General features: G+C 35.4%; 1 protein-coding gene across 1 annotated transcript; it reads right to left on the bottom strand.

Moving 5' to 3' along the window:
- Positions 1–2,335: 2,335 nt before the first annotated feature.
- LOC143588883 (DNA mismatch repair protein MSH7-like) lies at positions 2,336–14,043 on the bottom strand. The gene is made up of 18 exons (XM_077069784.1): positions 13,960–14,043; positions 12,110–12,279; positions 11,976–12,007; positions 11,759–11,847; positions 11,637–11,692; positions 11,384–11,450; positions 10,982–11,077; positions 10,499–10,630; positions 10,020–10,053; positions 9,528–9,575; positions 9,219–9,414; positions 8,199–8,329; positions 7,830–8,107; positions 6,095–6,289; positions 4,745–5,158; positions 4,570–4,666; positions 3,785–3,912; positions 2,336–3,032 (listed from the first exon to the last, which is right to left on the bottom strand). Exons 1-18 carry the CDS (start codon positions 14,041–14,043, stop codon positions 2,562–2,564), a joined length of 2,718 nt encoding a protein of 905 aa, XP_076925899.1. The 3' UTR covers positions 2,336–2,561.
- Positions 14,044–14,645: the final 602 nt, after the last annotated feature.

The raw sequence follows: 14,645 nt of genomic DNA, 5'->3' as shown, positions 1-14,645 counted from the left end.
TTGGTTATATGACCGTGTAGTTGAAAGAGAAGGCGTCAAGCACTCAAGTCCTGAATTTTGTTTAAACAAAATAATAACTAATTATTATAACATGTAACAAGTTTTAACAGGAATAATTGTATCTTACTCGCTTAGACTTGGAACCTGACCCGGAACCGGTTCCTACCCGTATTAGGCCCGTAGGTACGACGTGGTATGAGGTTTTTCCCAGACATGTACCCGGAACCGCCCAGACACGCTAGAACCAGTTCCATCAAGAGGTATAGGTGATCAAATCGGGTTGGTCAAAGGAACCGGAACCGGTTCAGAACCGGTTCCATTAGTCAACATCACTGTTTAAACCGGTTCCATGGTCGAACCGGTTAGGGAACCGAACCGGTTCCCCAACCCTCGGACCCGGAACCGGTGGAACCGGTTCTGACCGGTTCCTAAACCGGTTCTTACACTGTAACCGGTTCCAACCGGTTACAGTGTAAAATATTATTTTTTTTTCGTTTTTCGTTTCCGCTGCTTGTGTAGGTGATGATTTGTGTTCTTCTGATTTCTGAAGAGGCTCATGCTACTTTTGTTGTTCACCCACAGAGCAATGGTAAACAACATATTGACAGTCAGCGTGTTTGAATTGATTAGTCTGTATCGTGTATCGTGTAATGGTGAACTTAAATCTGTATCGTGTTACATTTGTTGAGTTTGCTATGTATTATAGTCTTTTGGCTTACGCAAGTCAAATGCTGAATTATAATCAAGAGCGGTGTTATACGATTCGTATTTGTATAACATGTTAAATAAAAAAAACAATTAACATAAAATTCATTTTATTTACTTTAAGAAGTTCAAAAAAAAAAGGTTACATGTTTTAAAATATTCAAAAACAAACTAACAAAACATTAAACTTATAAATATAAAGTTGTGACATATTATTTCTAGAAAAGCTTCTTGTTCGTCGTAATTATTGAGTGGCGACTTATTCATCAGAATTACTTGTAGAAACGCCTTCTTGTTCGTCGTGCACTCGAACATCAAGTGGTGTTTCGTCTTCCAGAGTGGTTACGTGTTGAACACGATCGATTGAGTCCAAGTGATCCTTCAAGCAAATGCACATCTCCACCGACTCCGAATTCAGTCTTGTTCTTCTCACCGATATTACCCTGCCACTAAGAGAAAAAGCAGATTCCGAAGCTACCGTAGAAGCTTGGGCGGTTAGTAAATCACGGGCCATGGCGGCAAGAATCGGAAACTCGGTTTCCTTTACCTTCCACCAAGCCAAAACATCAAAAGTGCCATATTCCTCTTCGGATAAACCGGTAGAGAAATCATATGCACTATACCTTCCTAGTTCGCTTGAAGGGGTGTTACCCCTTTGTTTTTTAGCCGTTACGTTGCGATGAACCCATTACACCAAATACCTATTTATACTAGTAGTGGGGTGTTTGGGGAGCCAAAAAACGGCCATTTTTGACCCCAGCGGTCAAAAAACGGCCATAAAACCGTTTCCCAACGGCTAGAACTTCTCCAACGGCTAGAACCGGTTCCGAACCGGTTCCGGTCGAACCGGTTCCAGAACCGGTTCCGGTTCGGTTCCGGTTCCTACCCGGTCTACCTCCAAAAATGTCAAACCGGTCCCGGATGGTCGGGTTGAAACGGAACCGAACCGGTTCCTACGAAAAACGGGTAGGAACCGGTTCGGTTCCGGTTCGGTGGTTCGGTTCCACCGAACCGGTTCCACCGAACCGGTTCCAGGAACCGGTTTTGTTGTCCACCTCTATCAAGAGGTGCACAAAAAACCCAAACCCGGAACCGGACCCGAAAAAAAACCCAGAACCCGTATCCGACCATATTCGTAGGGTACGAATAGGGTATGCATTTTAGTACCAAAACCCATACCCAAACCGGACCCGATCTGTACCCGGTAATACCTGAAAACCCGAACCGGCTCCATACCCGAAACCGGGTTTTTCAAATACCCAATCTATCCCCGAAAAATAACTGGAAAATACCCTTAAAAGTGCAACCCCAAAAAATTCCAATCTATACCCGAAAAATACTCTGAGAAAACCCCAAAAAACCCGAAAATATGGTTTTTTCAATACCCGGAATAGGGTATTCAAATACCCGGTTCTATACCCGACCTGAACCCGATACATAGGGTATGGTTTTTAGAGGCAATACCTAGACCCCAAACCCAACCCGGGCATTGCTAATACTTGATTTTCCAATACCCGATCATACCCAAACTCGGGTTTTTCTAATACCCGGTTGAATTTGTGCACCTCTAGTTCCACCTATGTGGTCAAAACCCGACCCAACCCTGCCCAAAACCAGAATAAAACCCCAGTTTGTGCACCTCTACATCTAACTTGTCTTTGCCGAATCGAAAATGAAGTTCGAACAGTACCAAAAATACTTACTTTCATATGTTAATCTGCCCACATCTCTCTAGTCTCTACTACATAAGCTAATCATAAACTTTCCATTATAAACAAAACACCTCAAAACCCAAAGCAAATTCATGAAACCATTTGCTTATAATAACATACTTCCACCATTCACTCTCATTAACCTCACAGCTTTTCCTTAGAGCATCTAAGCTCATGCCACAAACAAAACAATGTATCATACACATCATCTTCATCACTAACTCCATCACCATCCGCAACGCTTAAAATAGTTTTCAACCAATCCTCATGCAATGTCGAAAACTCCGACCGTTGTTCACTCGACTTAAAACTCACTCCAATCTTCGTTTTCATAACCTCTGCGGCCTTCGCGGCGGACTCCACCACTGTTTTGGGGATTCCTGCCATTAATGCCACTTGCATACCATAGCTTTTTGGGCAGGCGCCTGCAGTTAGACGGTAGAGGAAAACTAACTCTTGGTCGGGTGATGACGAAGTGTTGGATATGGGTTTGAATGTGCATGCCATGTGTTGTAATGTAACGTGTGGGTGGGTTGCGAATTCTTTTGTGAGTGGGTGGTAATGTGTTGCGAATAGTAATCGGCAGTTTACTTTATCAACGAGATGACGAAACACCTGCATTATAAACAAGGGTGTGAATAACTTAGATGACACGGGTTTGGGTTTAGTCTAAACAATTTAGGCCAGTTTCTGGTTAAACGTGTTTGGTCGACCTAATAGGTTCACTGGTTGACGCATTTAACTTGTTTAATTCTAAAACTTTTTTTTCAAATTCTGTTTTATGTCAAAAAAATTGCGTTTAAATGCAATATATATCCATCGTGTATCTGAAAATATTTCTCCTAAACCACTCATTTTAGCAGCATATAGCCTTTTTTAAAAAGAGTTAAGTTTGGTTTTCGCGTCTGAGTTTTGTCCATTTTAAGTTTTTAACTACTTACCGAGGCCATTTCTTTGTCTTTCCATGGCCCGTGGTTTCAAAATTTTAACCATGTTCGTCCATTTTGCTAACTCCGTTAGATTTTACTGTTCAGTAGAAGAGAATTTAAGCCATTTCATCTAAAGGACTGTTTTGTTGAATATAATCGATATAACTAAATATAATTATTTATGCTATTAATAATTATAATAACACTGTTATACCAATTTAAATTAACCAAAACAGGCCCTGAGATAAAAATGACTAAAATGCCCTTGTACTTAACAGCTAGTAAAAAGATGAAAATGGTTAAAAGTTCGAAATCACATGCCATGAGAATACAACCAAAAAAATATGGTCTTCGCAGTCAAGTAGTTAAATATGGCAAACCTAAGAGACGAAAGCCGAATCTAAACTCTTTGTAAAGTTTAAAAGAAAGTATACTCACAGCATAAGCAATAGCATATCCATCAAAAGTGCTCGTTCCTCGGCCCAGCTCATCAAGTATAACAAGAGAATCTTGAGTTGCGTTTTGCAAAACCGATGCTGTTTCTGTACATTCAATCAAGAAGGTACCTAACAAAAGAGGAAGAGGTTAAGAAGTTAACAAATTAACAAGCAGACACTTCAAAGGTATCAAAATATATATTTTTATAAGCAATTAGTGTGCCAAATATGATTACAAAAATTATATTATTCTAATAATAACCTGTAGGATTGTAAACAAACCGAAAGTTCGGTGATTCGTTTGTAAACCATGTGGCAAGAAGTTCGTTTATATAGTAAACGAACGAACATGAACAAAAGTTTGTGTTCATTTGGTTAAATGAGTTAATGAACAAACATGAACAATGTCTTATTTGTTCATCTATGTTCGTGAACATGAAGGTTCCTTTGTTTACGTTCTACATTTGCAATTGTTTAAGTTCGTCCGTTTACATTCGTTAACTTAGGCTAGTTTTAATAACTTTTTAAGCCCAATAAATTGTTCACATTTACTTTTATTGGTTTTAGCTCAGTTATGTCCGTTCAAGTTCTTGAATCGTCTGTTTATATTGTTACCGAACTAACGAAAACGAGCATGAACACATTCGTTTTCTTAACGAACTAACACGAACAAGAAAACCTTGTTCTTTAGATGTTCGTGTTCGATCATTCATTCGTTTGATCAGTTAAAATTAAACAAACGAACATGCACATGCTCCACTTGTGTCCGTTCAGGTAGTAACTTACTTTCACCAGTCATTATACGATCAGTAGCACCGAGACGTGTGAAAATAATATCCGCAGGTGACAAAACACACGTGTCACAAGGAACATAACAGCCCAACTGCAAACAGCAAAAAAACCAAGTTAAAACACGGTAAAGCATGGAGATAACATTTATAATGTTACCATCAAAACTTACCTGAGCAAGAATAACAGCTAAACAAGTAGCACGAAGAAGAGTTGACTTTCCGCCCATGTTTGGTCCGGTCAACAGCAAAGTCCGAGGACTGTATCCAAACTCATTATCTCCAAGACACAAGTCATTTGGAACAGGTGTTCCTCCACTCTCTCCAAGAGCATAAGGATGCCATAATCCTCTCATATGAAGTGTGGGCCCCGTTGACCGTTGACCAAAACCCGATGAGTTTGATCTTGAAACTATCACAGGCCTAGACATGGGCATGCATGAGAAATTTGCAATCATGGCAAAAGATCTAAGCACATCAATACAGCTTAAAGCAAAGATGATTTGAGACCACTCGTTAGCTTTCTCCATTAATAGTTCAATAAGAATTGATAGTATTTCAGCATCCGAGTCTTTGAGTTCATGTGCCTGGCATCATATATCATGTCAGTTATTCGCACACACACACATGCATATGCATGTTTGTTAATATGAAAATGAAAAAGTATGGCCTATTGGCCTAAAACACACAATGTAAGGTTTGTACATTCAATACAGTTTTGAATTAGGCTACCATTTGACTTGGAAAGCTTGTAAAACACTAAGGGTAAATTGGGAATACTAGTAAAAAATAAGGGGTCAAATGGGAAAACTAGTAGATTATTATCCAATTTTGGAAGTATAATTATAATCTACTAGTTTCCATTTTACCCTTAATATTTAACAAGTTTTCCAAGTCGATTGGTATTCTAATTCAAAACTGTAACTATTCAGTTTTGTAAGTGTATATTATAATCTACTAGTTTTCCCATTTTACACTTAATGTTTTACAAGTTTTCCAAGTTGATTAGTATCCTAATTTAAAACTGTAACTGTCCAGTTTTGGTCCTTTTGGAAGTGGCTAACTATAATCTAGTAGCTTTCCCATTTTACCCTTGGTATTTATCTACTTCCAAAAACTGTATAGTTAGAAACCTTAAAATCAAAACTGTATTGAATGTACAGCCCTTAAATTAGGCAGGTTGCGCAAGTTTGTTATTGGATCAAACAGGTAACTTTTATAATGGTCATGTTAAATTTCAACACTTCCGTCCCTATTTTTTATAGAAAAAAATTACATCTATATATAATTAAAAACTTAAGAGGTTTAAAAATACAATTTGGCTGATTTTTGACCCATTTGACCTGATAAAATAATAATAACCAAAGTCAATTCACTGTTCATTAGTGAATATGTTAAAATAGCCACATCTATGAGAATTAAGAAAATGTACAACATATATTATTGAGCCTATATGGAATGAATTAGCCACTAGAAACTTGTACAAAAATAACTACAAAGAAATCATATGAATATCAAAATACCTGATAATTAGGAAAATCACCGTCTACAGCTGCTTCAAATTTGGTTAGGAATTTATCGAGGCCATCAGTCCCACTTAGCATTGGAAGTGTGAATACTTTTAAAAATAGTGAGAATACATTATCTTCTTTTTGTAAAAGCATCAATAAATCCATTCCAACTCGAAGACCTTTAACAAGAGATCCAAATGCTTTCACCTGCATCATTGAAAACCATAGTGCAATATCCGGTAAATACAAAATAAGAAGAAAAAATAACCATAAGCACTATCTTGTTTCATTTCTTTATTAGTGCATTTTTCAAATAAGCTGGTGAGCTTAGAAACAATATAAAGTAAGTCAAAATATAAATTTTACTAGACATGTTTGCTTGCAATAAGGTAATGTTTGATAAATCTGCTATTCTATTTTACAAGTTCAGTAGCAATGAGCAATATACTTGCTAGTTGCTACATTTGCATAAAATAAATAGAAAAACACAATGCAACGGCAAAAGAAAAAAAATAAGCATGTGAAGAAAGAGTTTTAAGAAAAAGAACTTGCTTGATAGTATAGGTGGCAAAGTCAATTAGGAAAATTAGTTAAAAAGGAAACGGGTCAAATGGGTTGAACTAGTACAACCAGTTAAAAGACACCCAAAGTCTAGTTTTATTGTATACAACAACAACCATACCCAGTAAGATCCCACAAATAGCAATGCTATAAGCAGGTTTGGGGAGGGTGGGATGTAGGCAAACCGTACATCTATCCCAAAGAATAGAGAGGTTGCTTCCAGAGAGACCTCGGCTCCAAAAACCATGTGTATCGACAATATAAAAGGACAAAGTTCAACACAACACCTTTGGATATTAGAGAGTATTGAAAAATTAAATAAAGCTAATATTAAATAATAAAAACATTAGTCATAATAAAAATAAATAAATAAAGGTAGTAATAAAAGTACTGGATATTAAAAATAATCTATTATTTAACACTAAAACTAGATAAGCATATAAACAAATTGAATTAAGTTTAGTAAGTATAAGAAACAAAATATAAGAATACTAACAACAACAACAACAATAATAATAATAATAGTAAATTAAAAAGTAATACAAATAAGGATATAGAATAAAAATAAAAACATGATACAAAATAGATAAACTTGAAGATATATGGGGTAAGAAAAGGAAATATCATAATGATACGTGACAAAAATAAGGTAAAGAGAAGTCTCTAAGACATTTGTAACCAAAAACTATACAACCTCCATATCCCTAGTTTGATGCATAATATGACCATTGAATAAAATGACTTTCCAATTATTGTCATTTGTCCATGTCATTATCGTAACACTTTCAGAAATAGATTTTTATAATATACTACTTTTCCAGTTACACCCTTGATTACGCTTATCACCAAACTTTGCAGGTTTTCCAAGTCAATTATTATATTAGTTGCATTAAGGGTAAAATTGGCATTCTGCTAATTAGAATCTGCATTTACTTTACACATCTTAAATTGTGTTTTTCTTTTAGTGGACAACTATTTTGGGGTGACAGAAGTAAAAAAAAAAGTCTTCAAAAAAAGTGTTTTTAAGTAAAAAAATGTCTTTAAAAGCCTTTTATAAAGTAAAAAAGTTGCTCTATCAAATGAATAAAACAAACGACATAAAAGATTTGAGATTAACTTAAATAACAAATGCCAGCATAAAAACAGGCTTTCATTTTTTGGTGTGAATAAAGAACAGAGAACTTACTCGTTGCTTTAATATTTTGCTGCCAATCAAAGGCAATAAGAGTAAAGCAGATGACTTTAAAGTAGCTTTAATTTGTCCAAGAAATCTCTCTAAATGTGGAACCTTTTTAAGATACTGAGCAGTAACCGCCACTATCTCGGCACGTCCCATCAATTCTTCAACCACATTAAGCCTATTATTAATTTCCTCTGCATCTTTCAGTGGATGGCATATCCACCTCCGTAAGAGTCCTTTACCGGATAATGTCAAACAGTTATCAAGATATTTGTACAGTGTTCCTGCAATATGACATCAGTTGTTATGAGAAAAACAAGGATGCTTGTACTAACTTGGACAGTTTGTTACACTATAATTATGTTATTGACTTGCCTGATGGTCCACCATCTTCACTATTGCTAAATATTTCAAGATTAGCCATTGTTTGACCGTCCATTCTAAGGCATCCTCTGTAGACTTCATAGGGGAAAAGACTTCCGTTTTGTAATGCATCATCTAACTGCTCAAAGTTGTATTTGTTGATCAGTGTATCAAAATATCATGTCCAGTAGACCTCAGACAATGTTATTAGTGTGCAAAAAGAACCAAAAACAGAAAACCAAACCGTATCCCTAACCGTAAAAAGCCTAATCAAATTGTGAATTTGGTTTCCGGTTCAATTCCTAACTATATCCGAATTGTAAATTCTGTTTTTGGTTTGGTTACCGGTTCCACAAATCTTGCTTATTCAGATAACCAAACCGAATTCAATAGGATTAACGAATAATAACTGATTTAATCAGATAACCGGTCGAAGCAAATCGGTTGAATTCGGTTCAGTTAAACACATTTCTGATTCAGATTGGTTTCACGTTAGAGACAAAAAATTCAAAACTGAAGAAACCAATGAACACCCTCTGCATAAATTCACATGTCTAAGTGTGTAACTTTTCTACGGAAGAAACGGTTGAATTAACCTGAAAAACTTATTGCCTGATTTTTATTAATACATTGTTAAATGACTAAAAAAGTTTATTTCAAATGCCAAGTCTTTGAAATAAATAATTTAGTAGGGTTTTGCATTAAAAAGTAGAACTTGAGTGACTACCAACCCAGTTGATCCATTTCCTTTTTAGCTAATTTGTTTTGGTTTTGCTTTTGCCCATTTGACCCGGTAGATATAGAAAATAACCGATAATAATCCTCGTACAAATGAGTCAATATTAAGGATAGCCATTCCAGACACATGGAAATACAACACCTATCCGACACAATATAAACGGGTTAAATTGAGTCTGAAACCGTTTAGGTCGGGTTCGTGTTGACCTAAAAAAACCACTCAAAGCTACACTTAGTTACACAAACCAATTGCACCACTATTCAGAAATGTGACCTCTATAAAATCTATCCTTTAGCCTGGATAAATGACTGGTAAGTCCACCAAGAGCACATAATGCAATATCCTGGTGAGCCACTTCATCAAGTGCACGATCCCACACATTGGAGGAACTTCTAAAGTACCCTTTCAGTTGATAAAAATTTCTAACTTCAGAAGAATCAACAAAATCAGTGAAAGGTTGTGCTGGAGTCAATTGTGTGACAGAAGAACCTACAAAAGACAAATTTTAAAACAATTTAGAGGTTAGGATTTTGAAAACAATCATTAAAAGAAACTATTTTGTTGTCATATATAGAAATTAAAGACAAAGAAAACATCATTACCCATAATTGAATACTTGTTAAGGGCTTTCTGAGTCTCTTTAGACAACCCTGCACCAAATATTATTTTTTATAACAAAGCATAGACGAAATATGATAAATAAAACTGGAGGTTAAAAAAAGGACAGTGCGGGTAACGGGTCAAAACAGGTTCAAGTTTACTAAAGAATTTTTTACACTGATCAAAATGAACCATGTCATGATGTCAGATTGGTTGACCCACTAACATTTTTGAAACAATTAATGTGCTATGTTAATATGAGTCTGACTATACAAACAATATTATTACACTAAAAATTTGTAATGTTTGAAGAAATGATTTTAGAGGTTGTATGCATTAATAAAAACACTTGACCCATTCAACCCGTTTGAGATAAAGCAGCCCGCAAACGAACCTATTCAAACGTACGAAGGTTCAAACTGATACATCTAATATAAACTTTATCATCACTCCTTACATAGTCAAATAGATGCAGAAAATTAATGGAGACACACCTTGATTATCATAAATAACTTCTGCTGGTGACACCTGTATGACAAAACCAATTGGAAAAAGGTTAGTAATATATAGGTTGTAAAGTTTTAAAATGAAATCTTCAAACATGACTTGATTATCACAGGCTAATTCAGGTACAGTTCAAAACAATCAATTTTAGTACATATCAAACTGGATTGGGTCCTATGAGTTGGCCCGTAACGCTTTGTCCATAAATTACAACTTTTAACTAATAACAAGAGTGTATATATGTTTTAAAAAGGTATAATACTTCAATAATAATAGAACTTTTGAGAAAGATGATTTAGAAGGTTTTATGCATTTAAATTACACTTTTGCCAACATTGACTCATTTGGCCCCTTTTGTTTTCAGCTATTTAAAATAGTATCCATATGACCCGTTTGATATCAAACAACCCAGATCAACCCGTTCTTAAACAGACGGATCCAAATTGGCACATCTAACCAAAAGGTGTACCTGCATCAAAAGAGCCCCTAAAGCTGCACAGGAAGCATCATCAGTGACAGATCCAATCCAGAACTGTAAGGAGGCACAGTCAACAAATGCAAATCCATATGCAGTTGTACCCTCAGCAAGATCATGTGTACCCTGCACAAAAAAGTAAAGGCAAAGTGACATGGCTATAAGTATATACCACAAAACCTTCACAGTATGCACATCAAAAAAAATATGTTAATTATAATAACATTTGTAATAAGTTGATAGAAAAGTGGATTTGAAGAAATCACTACACTTTGCAGGAAATAAATAAATATGTTGATTTGAGCTGTCAGATTAAAAAAAATTGTTTACTTTTCTGTAGTCTTAAATAATAAATGTGCTACATAGTAAACATAACTACATAAGTAATTTTAAACAAAATATACTTAATTTGTCCACATTAAGTAGAAACTAAATTATGGATACAAAACAATTACAGCAATAGATGTAAATCAGTACCTCCTTTAGAGAAAGAAGATGAACAGCTTGTGGCCCAATATTACCATAAATCAAAGTTGATGGTGTAAGCACCTGTACTAGTTTTCTTTGAATTACCTGTAGATATTTACAAAAAAAAATTAAAATGAGACATTATCTACAACAAAGAAAATATGCCATTGCTCAATAGCGAAGTAACAATAGTAGCACAAGTGACAATACAAGCGATTATTAAGTTGTTAATGCAACATTTATCAACTAGTAGCATGCTCTAAAAAGAAGTTCAAGATATTTTATGAGTAAGCATAAGGGAATTTCAGTTTATTGTGACAACAAACATTTCAATCAAGTTTGTTTTGTTTTGTCTAATGTGAAATAAAACTAATTTAACAGAAGTTTAAACCGTGATCACAGTGAACTTACAGAAGAACCTCCTCTTGATTTTGCTTGATCTGCTGTTTCCATCTGCTCAACTCGCCCAACTTTATACCTTCACAATTTTTATGTTAAAATAATGAATAACGATACAAAGGTAGTGCATGAGTATGTAATAAACCTACAAATTCACATTTCAATAAACTAGATGTTTTGACCCGTTACCAGTCCCTCCCATTTTTCTCTCTCAATGTAAATGGTCTGACAAGAATATTGTAAATGGCAGTATGCAGTAACTTACATGCGAGCAAGAAGCTTTTCAATAGCATCGTCAATTGCGTGCTCGGTGATACCAACCTGAATCACAAGACAAAAAGTAGATGCTAATTTATTGAGATAACTTCAAAAGAAGACATGAATCACAAGCAACGAAATATACTTATCTAGAAGCTTCTCGGCACTGTGAGGTTTCATAAACTTGTGACTAACACTCAGAAACACAGAGTCACAGACTGTCCGAACCGAAATTAACCGAAACCAGCAAAACTAAACCAAAAGTACCGAAATCTAGGTTAAACACAGAAACGTACAGTATGTACCTATTACGAAGACTCAGAACTATTAGGTTTCATAAACTTACGCGTAATACACAGAAACACAAACTGTACGAACCTAAATTAACCAAAAACCGTAAAAACAGAGCAAAAATTAACCTATAATTAACGAAACCGGACCAAAATTAGCCAAAAATCTAGGTTAAGCAACGAAATGTACCTATCTCGAAGCTTCTCAACGCTATTAGGTTTCATAAACTTAAGCCGAATACTAGAAAACACAGACTGTCCTCCATCATTTCCACCTTCAGCATTCACCTTCGTCGAAAACAACGGCCGCTGCTCTTTCTCTGGCGGAGTATCCGTTCCTCTAATTTCATCGGAGGAGGACTGAATAATAATAATAATAAACAAATGTCATCCTAAATTGGTGGTAAGACTCCCGTTTTCTCTTTAAGGCTGCATGTTCAATTATTGATTTATGCATTTATCATCTTTATTTTTTCTCCATTGTTTTATTTTCTGCGATATGGCCTTTTTGCAACACAAAAATAAATCAAAATCAACCTTTTATGAAATTAAATGGTAAATCATTTTGAAAGAATAGAATATATAGAAGACAATGAACTTAGATTAGTTTGAACATATAAAATGTGAGTTCATTGACTATAATTGTTTTTCACAACTTTCATGTGTTCTTTATTCATTTGTTCTTTATGTAGTTGATATTTTATAACTTTATTACATCATTTTAATTCAAAGTTCTACTCAATTCACAACATAATAACATACACCAATGTAAAATTAAAAATTAGGATTGTTCATTGAAAATAATCAGGGGGTGAGTGGGTATAAATTGGATGAAATGACGGTATTGCCCTTACGTGAACAACACATGACTTAACTTAACGAATAAATTTAACAGAGGGCTAAAGGATAAACGTTGTAGGATTTTGACACGTAAAGGTCAAAAAAACATCTAATTACATATTAAATGATAATGAGTGAAATTTAGGTTAAAGAATAAGTACAAATTCTGTATTAACAGGAATTAACGCGATTTCGATTAGTATTAGCTATGATCGTTACGACCCGAAACTAAACTTAAAAAAATAAATTCAGCATGCTAACATAGTTATTTAATAATTAAAAAAACAAAAAAGTTAGTGGCACGCGTATTATAAAATAAATTAACATATTCATTCTGTGTGTAAACTCAGGTGTTGGTAAAACCCGAGCGTTACAAAATTGAGTCGACGTGAATTTGGTTAGTGTAAGTCACGTTCGTCACGGTATAAACAACGTTGGTAAAACCTAAGCGTTAAAACCCCCCAAAAAAAGTTCGTCAATTTAACATATGAAAAATATAATATTTAAAACGACACTTATTTACTCAGTAAAACCCAAACGTTGTAGTTTCCGGACGTTGAGGCGTTAACTCGACGTGAAATCGATTGGGTTTGGTTACGTTCGTTATGTACCAGAATTAATATAAATTATAAAATTTGATGTGGGCCAATGGAGTGCCGTGGTTCAATAAAACTCGGTGTTATGAAAACCCAAGCATTGATGTAGTGACTCTACGCAAATTTTTCCGGTTTTCGTCATGTTCATTACGATGTCTTAACTAAAAAAATGTTTGGTTACGTTCGTTACGGTACCATAACTAAAACAAACAAAAAATATATGAGGTAGACCGATGAGATGGCGTTGGACGATAAAACTCGAGCGTTGTTGCTTCTGGACGGAGAGGCGGTGAGTCTACATGTAGTCGGTTGGTTCCGTCATGTTCATTATGGTACCAAGACTTGACAAATTTTTGGCGTTCGGTCGGCTCCATTACGTTCGTTACGATAGCTGAACCAGAAAAAACAAAAAGAAATGGCGAAACAATAAGGTGTCATCAAATGGGCCAATGGGAGTCTTGCGGCACCAAAGTTCTCATTTAATTTATAGTCATAATTAGTTTGGATAATTGGACCTCGAGAAAATTCTAGTGATGATCAGATTGGGAAATTATACCCGTCTTGATATTGCTGGCTAAAAGGAACATCGGAGTAGAATCTTTACTTTGTCCAGCTTGTGGAGAAGTGGAGGAAACAGTTGAACATGTTTTTGTGTCGTGTGAGTTGGCTCAATCCGTATGGCATACATTGTGGTGGTGTGAAATTCCCTACATTTTTGCCCTTTTGTATACGAGTCTATTGAATCCTCACAAATTTACTAAATTCTCAAAGCGAAAGAATTACATGCCATCAGTCTCGTTTATGTTTGGTGCCTTAGGAAGCCATAGAACAAATATGGTGTTTAATTGGAAGACGATTATGGTGAAGGTCATTCTAAGCTATTTATTTTATGGACAAGAGTTTATCAAGCGGGGCGTCAATTTCGTGGGTAGATTATTGGTGAGTCATATAATAATGGTCTCCCATGCACGCATGTCTGGGCGGTTGTATTCAGCATGTACATTATGATTTGATAGCTAGGTGGCGGGCGAGCCAGCCAGGATTCTTTTTATTTGCGACGTCCAGACCATATTATCCCTTAATCGCGCCAATACCAAACGAGAATTGTACAACCAGATGGCAGCGCTGATACCAACTCACTTATTCGCCACTTTATCTACCCAGCCACTCACCTCTACCACTCAACCTATGTTATACCCATCACTTATCACTCACTACCGTTAAATATATATTTTTAACATTATTAAATAAAATGCACAACCCTCCTATGCAACATTACTAGATGTATAA

This window comes from Bidens hawaiensis, unplaced genomic scaffold (assembly GCF_021521415.1).
Source record: "Bidens hawaiensis isolate Kalapana, Puna unplaced genomic scaffold, B.hawaiensis_p1.1 tig00001576_1, whole genome shotgun sequence".
NCBI lineage: Eukaryota > Viridiplantae > Streptophyta > Magnoliopsida > Asterales > Asteraceae > Bidens > Bidens hawaiensis.
Note: the sequence above shows the minus strand (reverse complement) of the source record. Positions and strands in the feature narration are given on the sequence as shown.

What these genes read in the sequence shown, in the direction of transcription:
- LOC143588883 (XM_077069784.1), bottom strand. Translation starts at nt 14,043, where the DNA reads ATGTATGCCATACGGATTGAGCCAACTCACACGACACAAAAACATGTT. An exon ending in TTCTCCACAAGCTGGACAAA is followed by an intron (nt 12,280 to 13,959) that starts GTAAAGATTCTA and finishes ATTATTATTCAG; the next exon opens with TCCTCCTCCGATGAAATTAG. An exon ending in TAGGGGCTCTTTTGATGCAG is followed by an intron (nt 10,054 to 10,498) that starts GTACACCTTTTG and finishes TTTGTCATACAG; the next exon opens with GTGTCACCAGCAGAAGTTAT.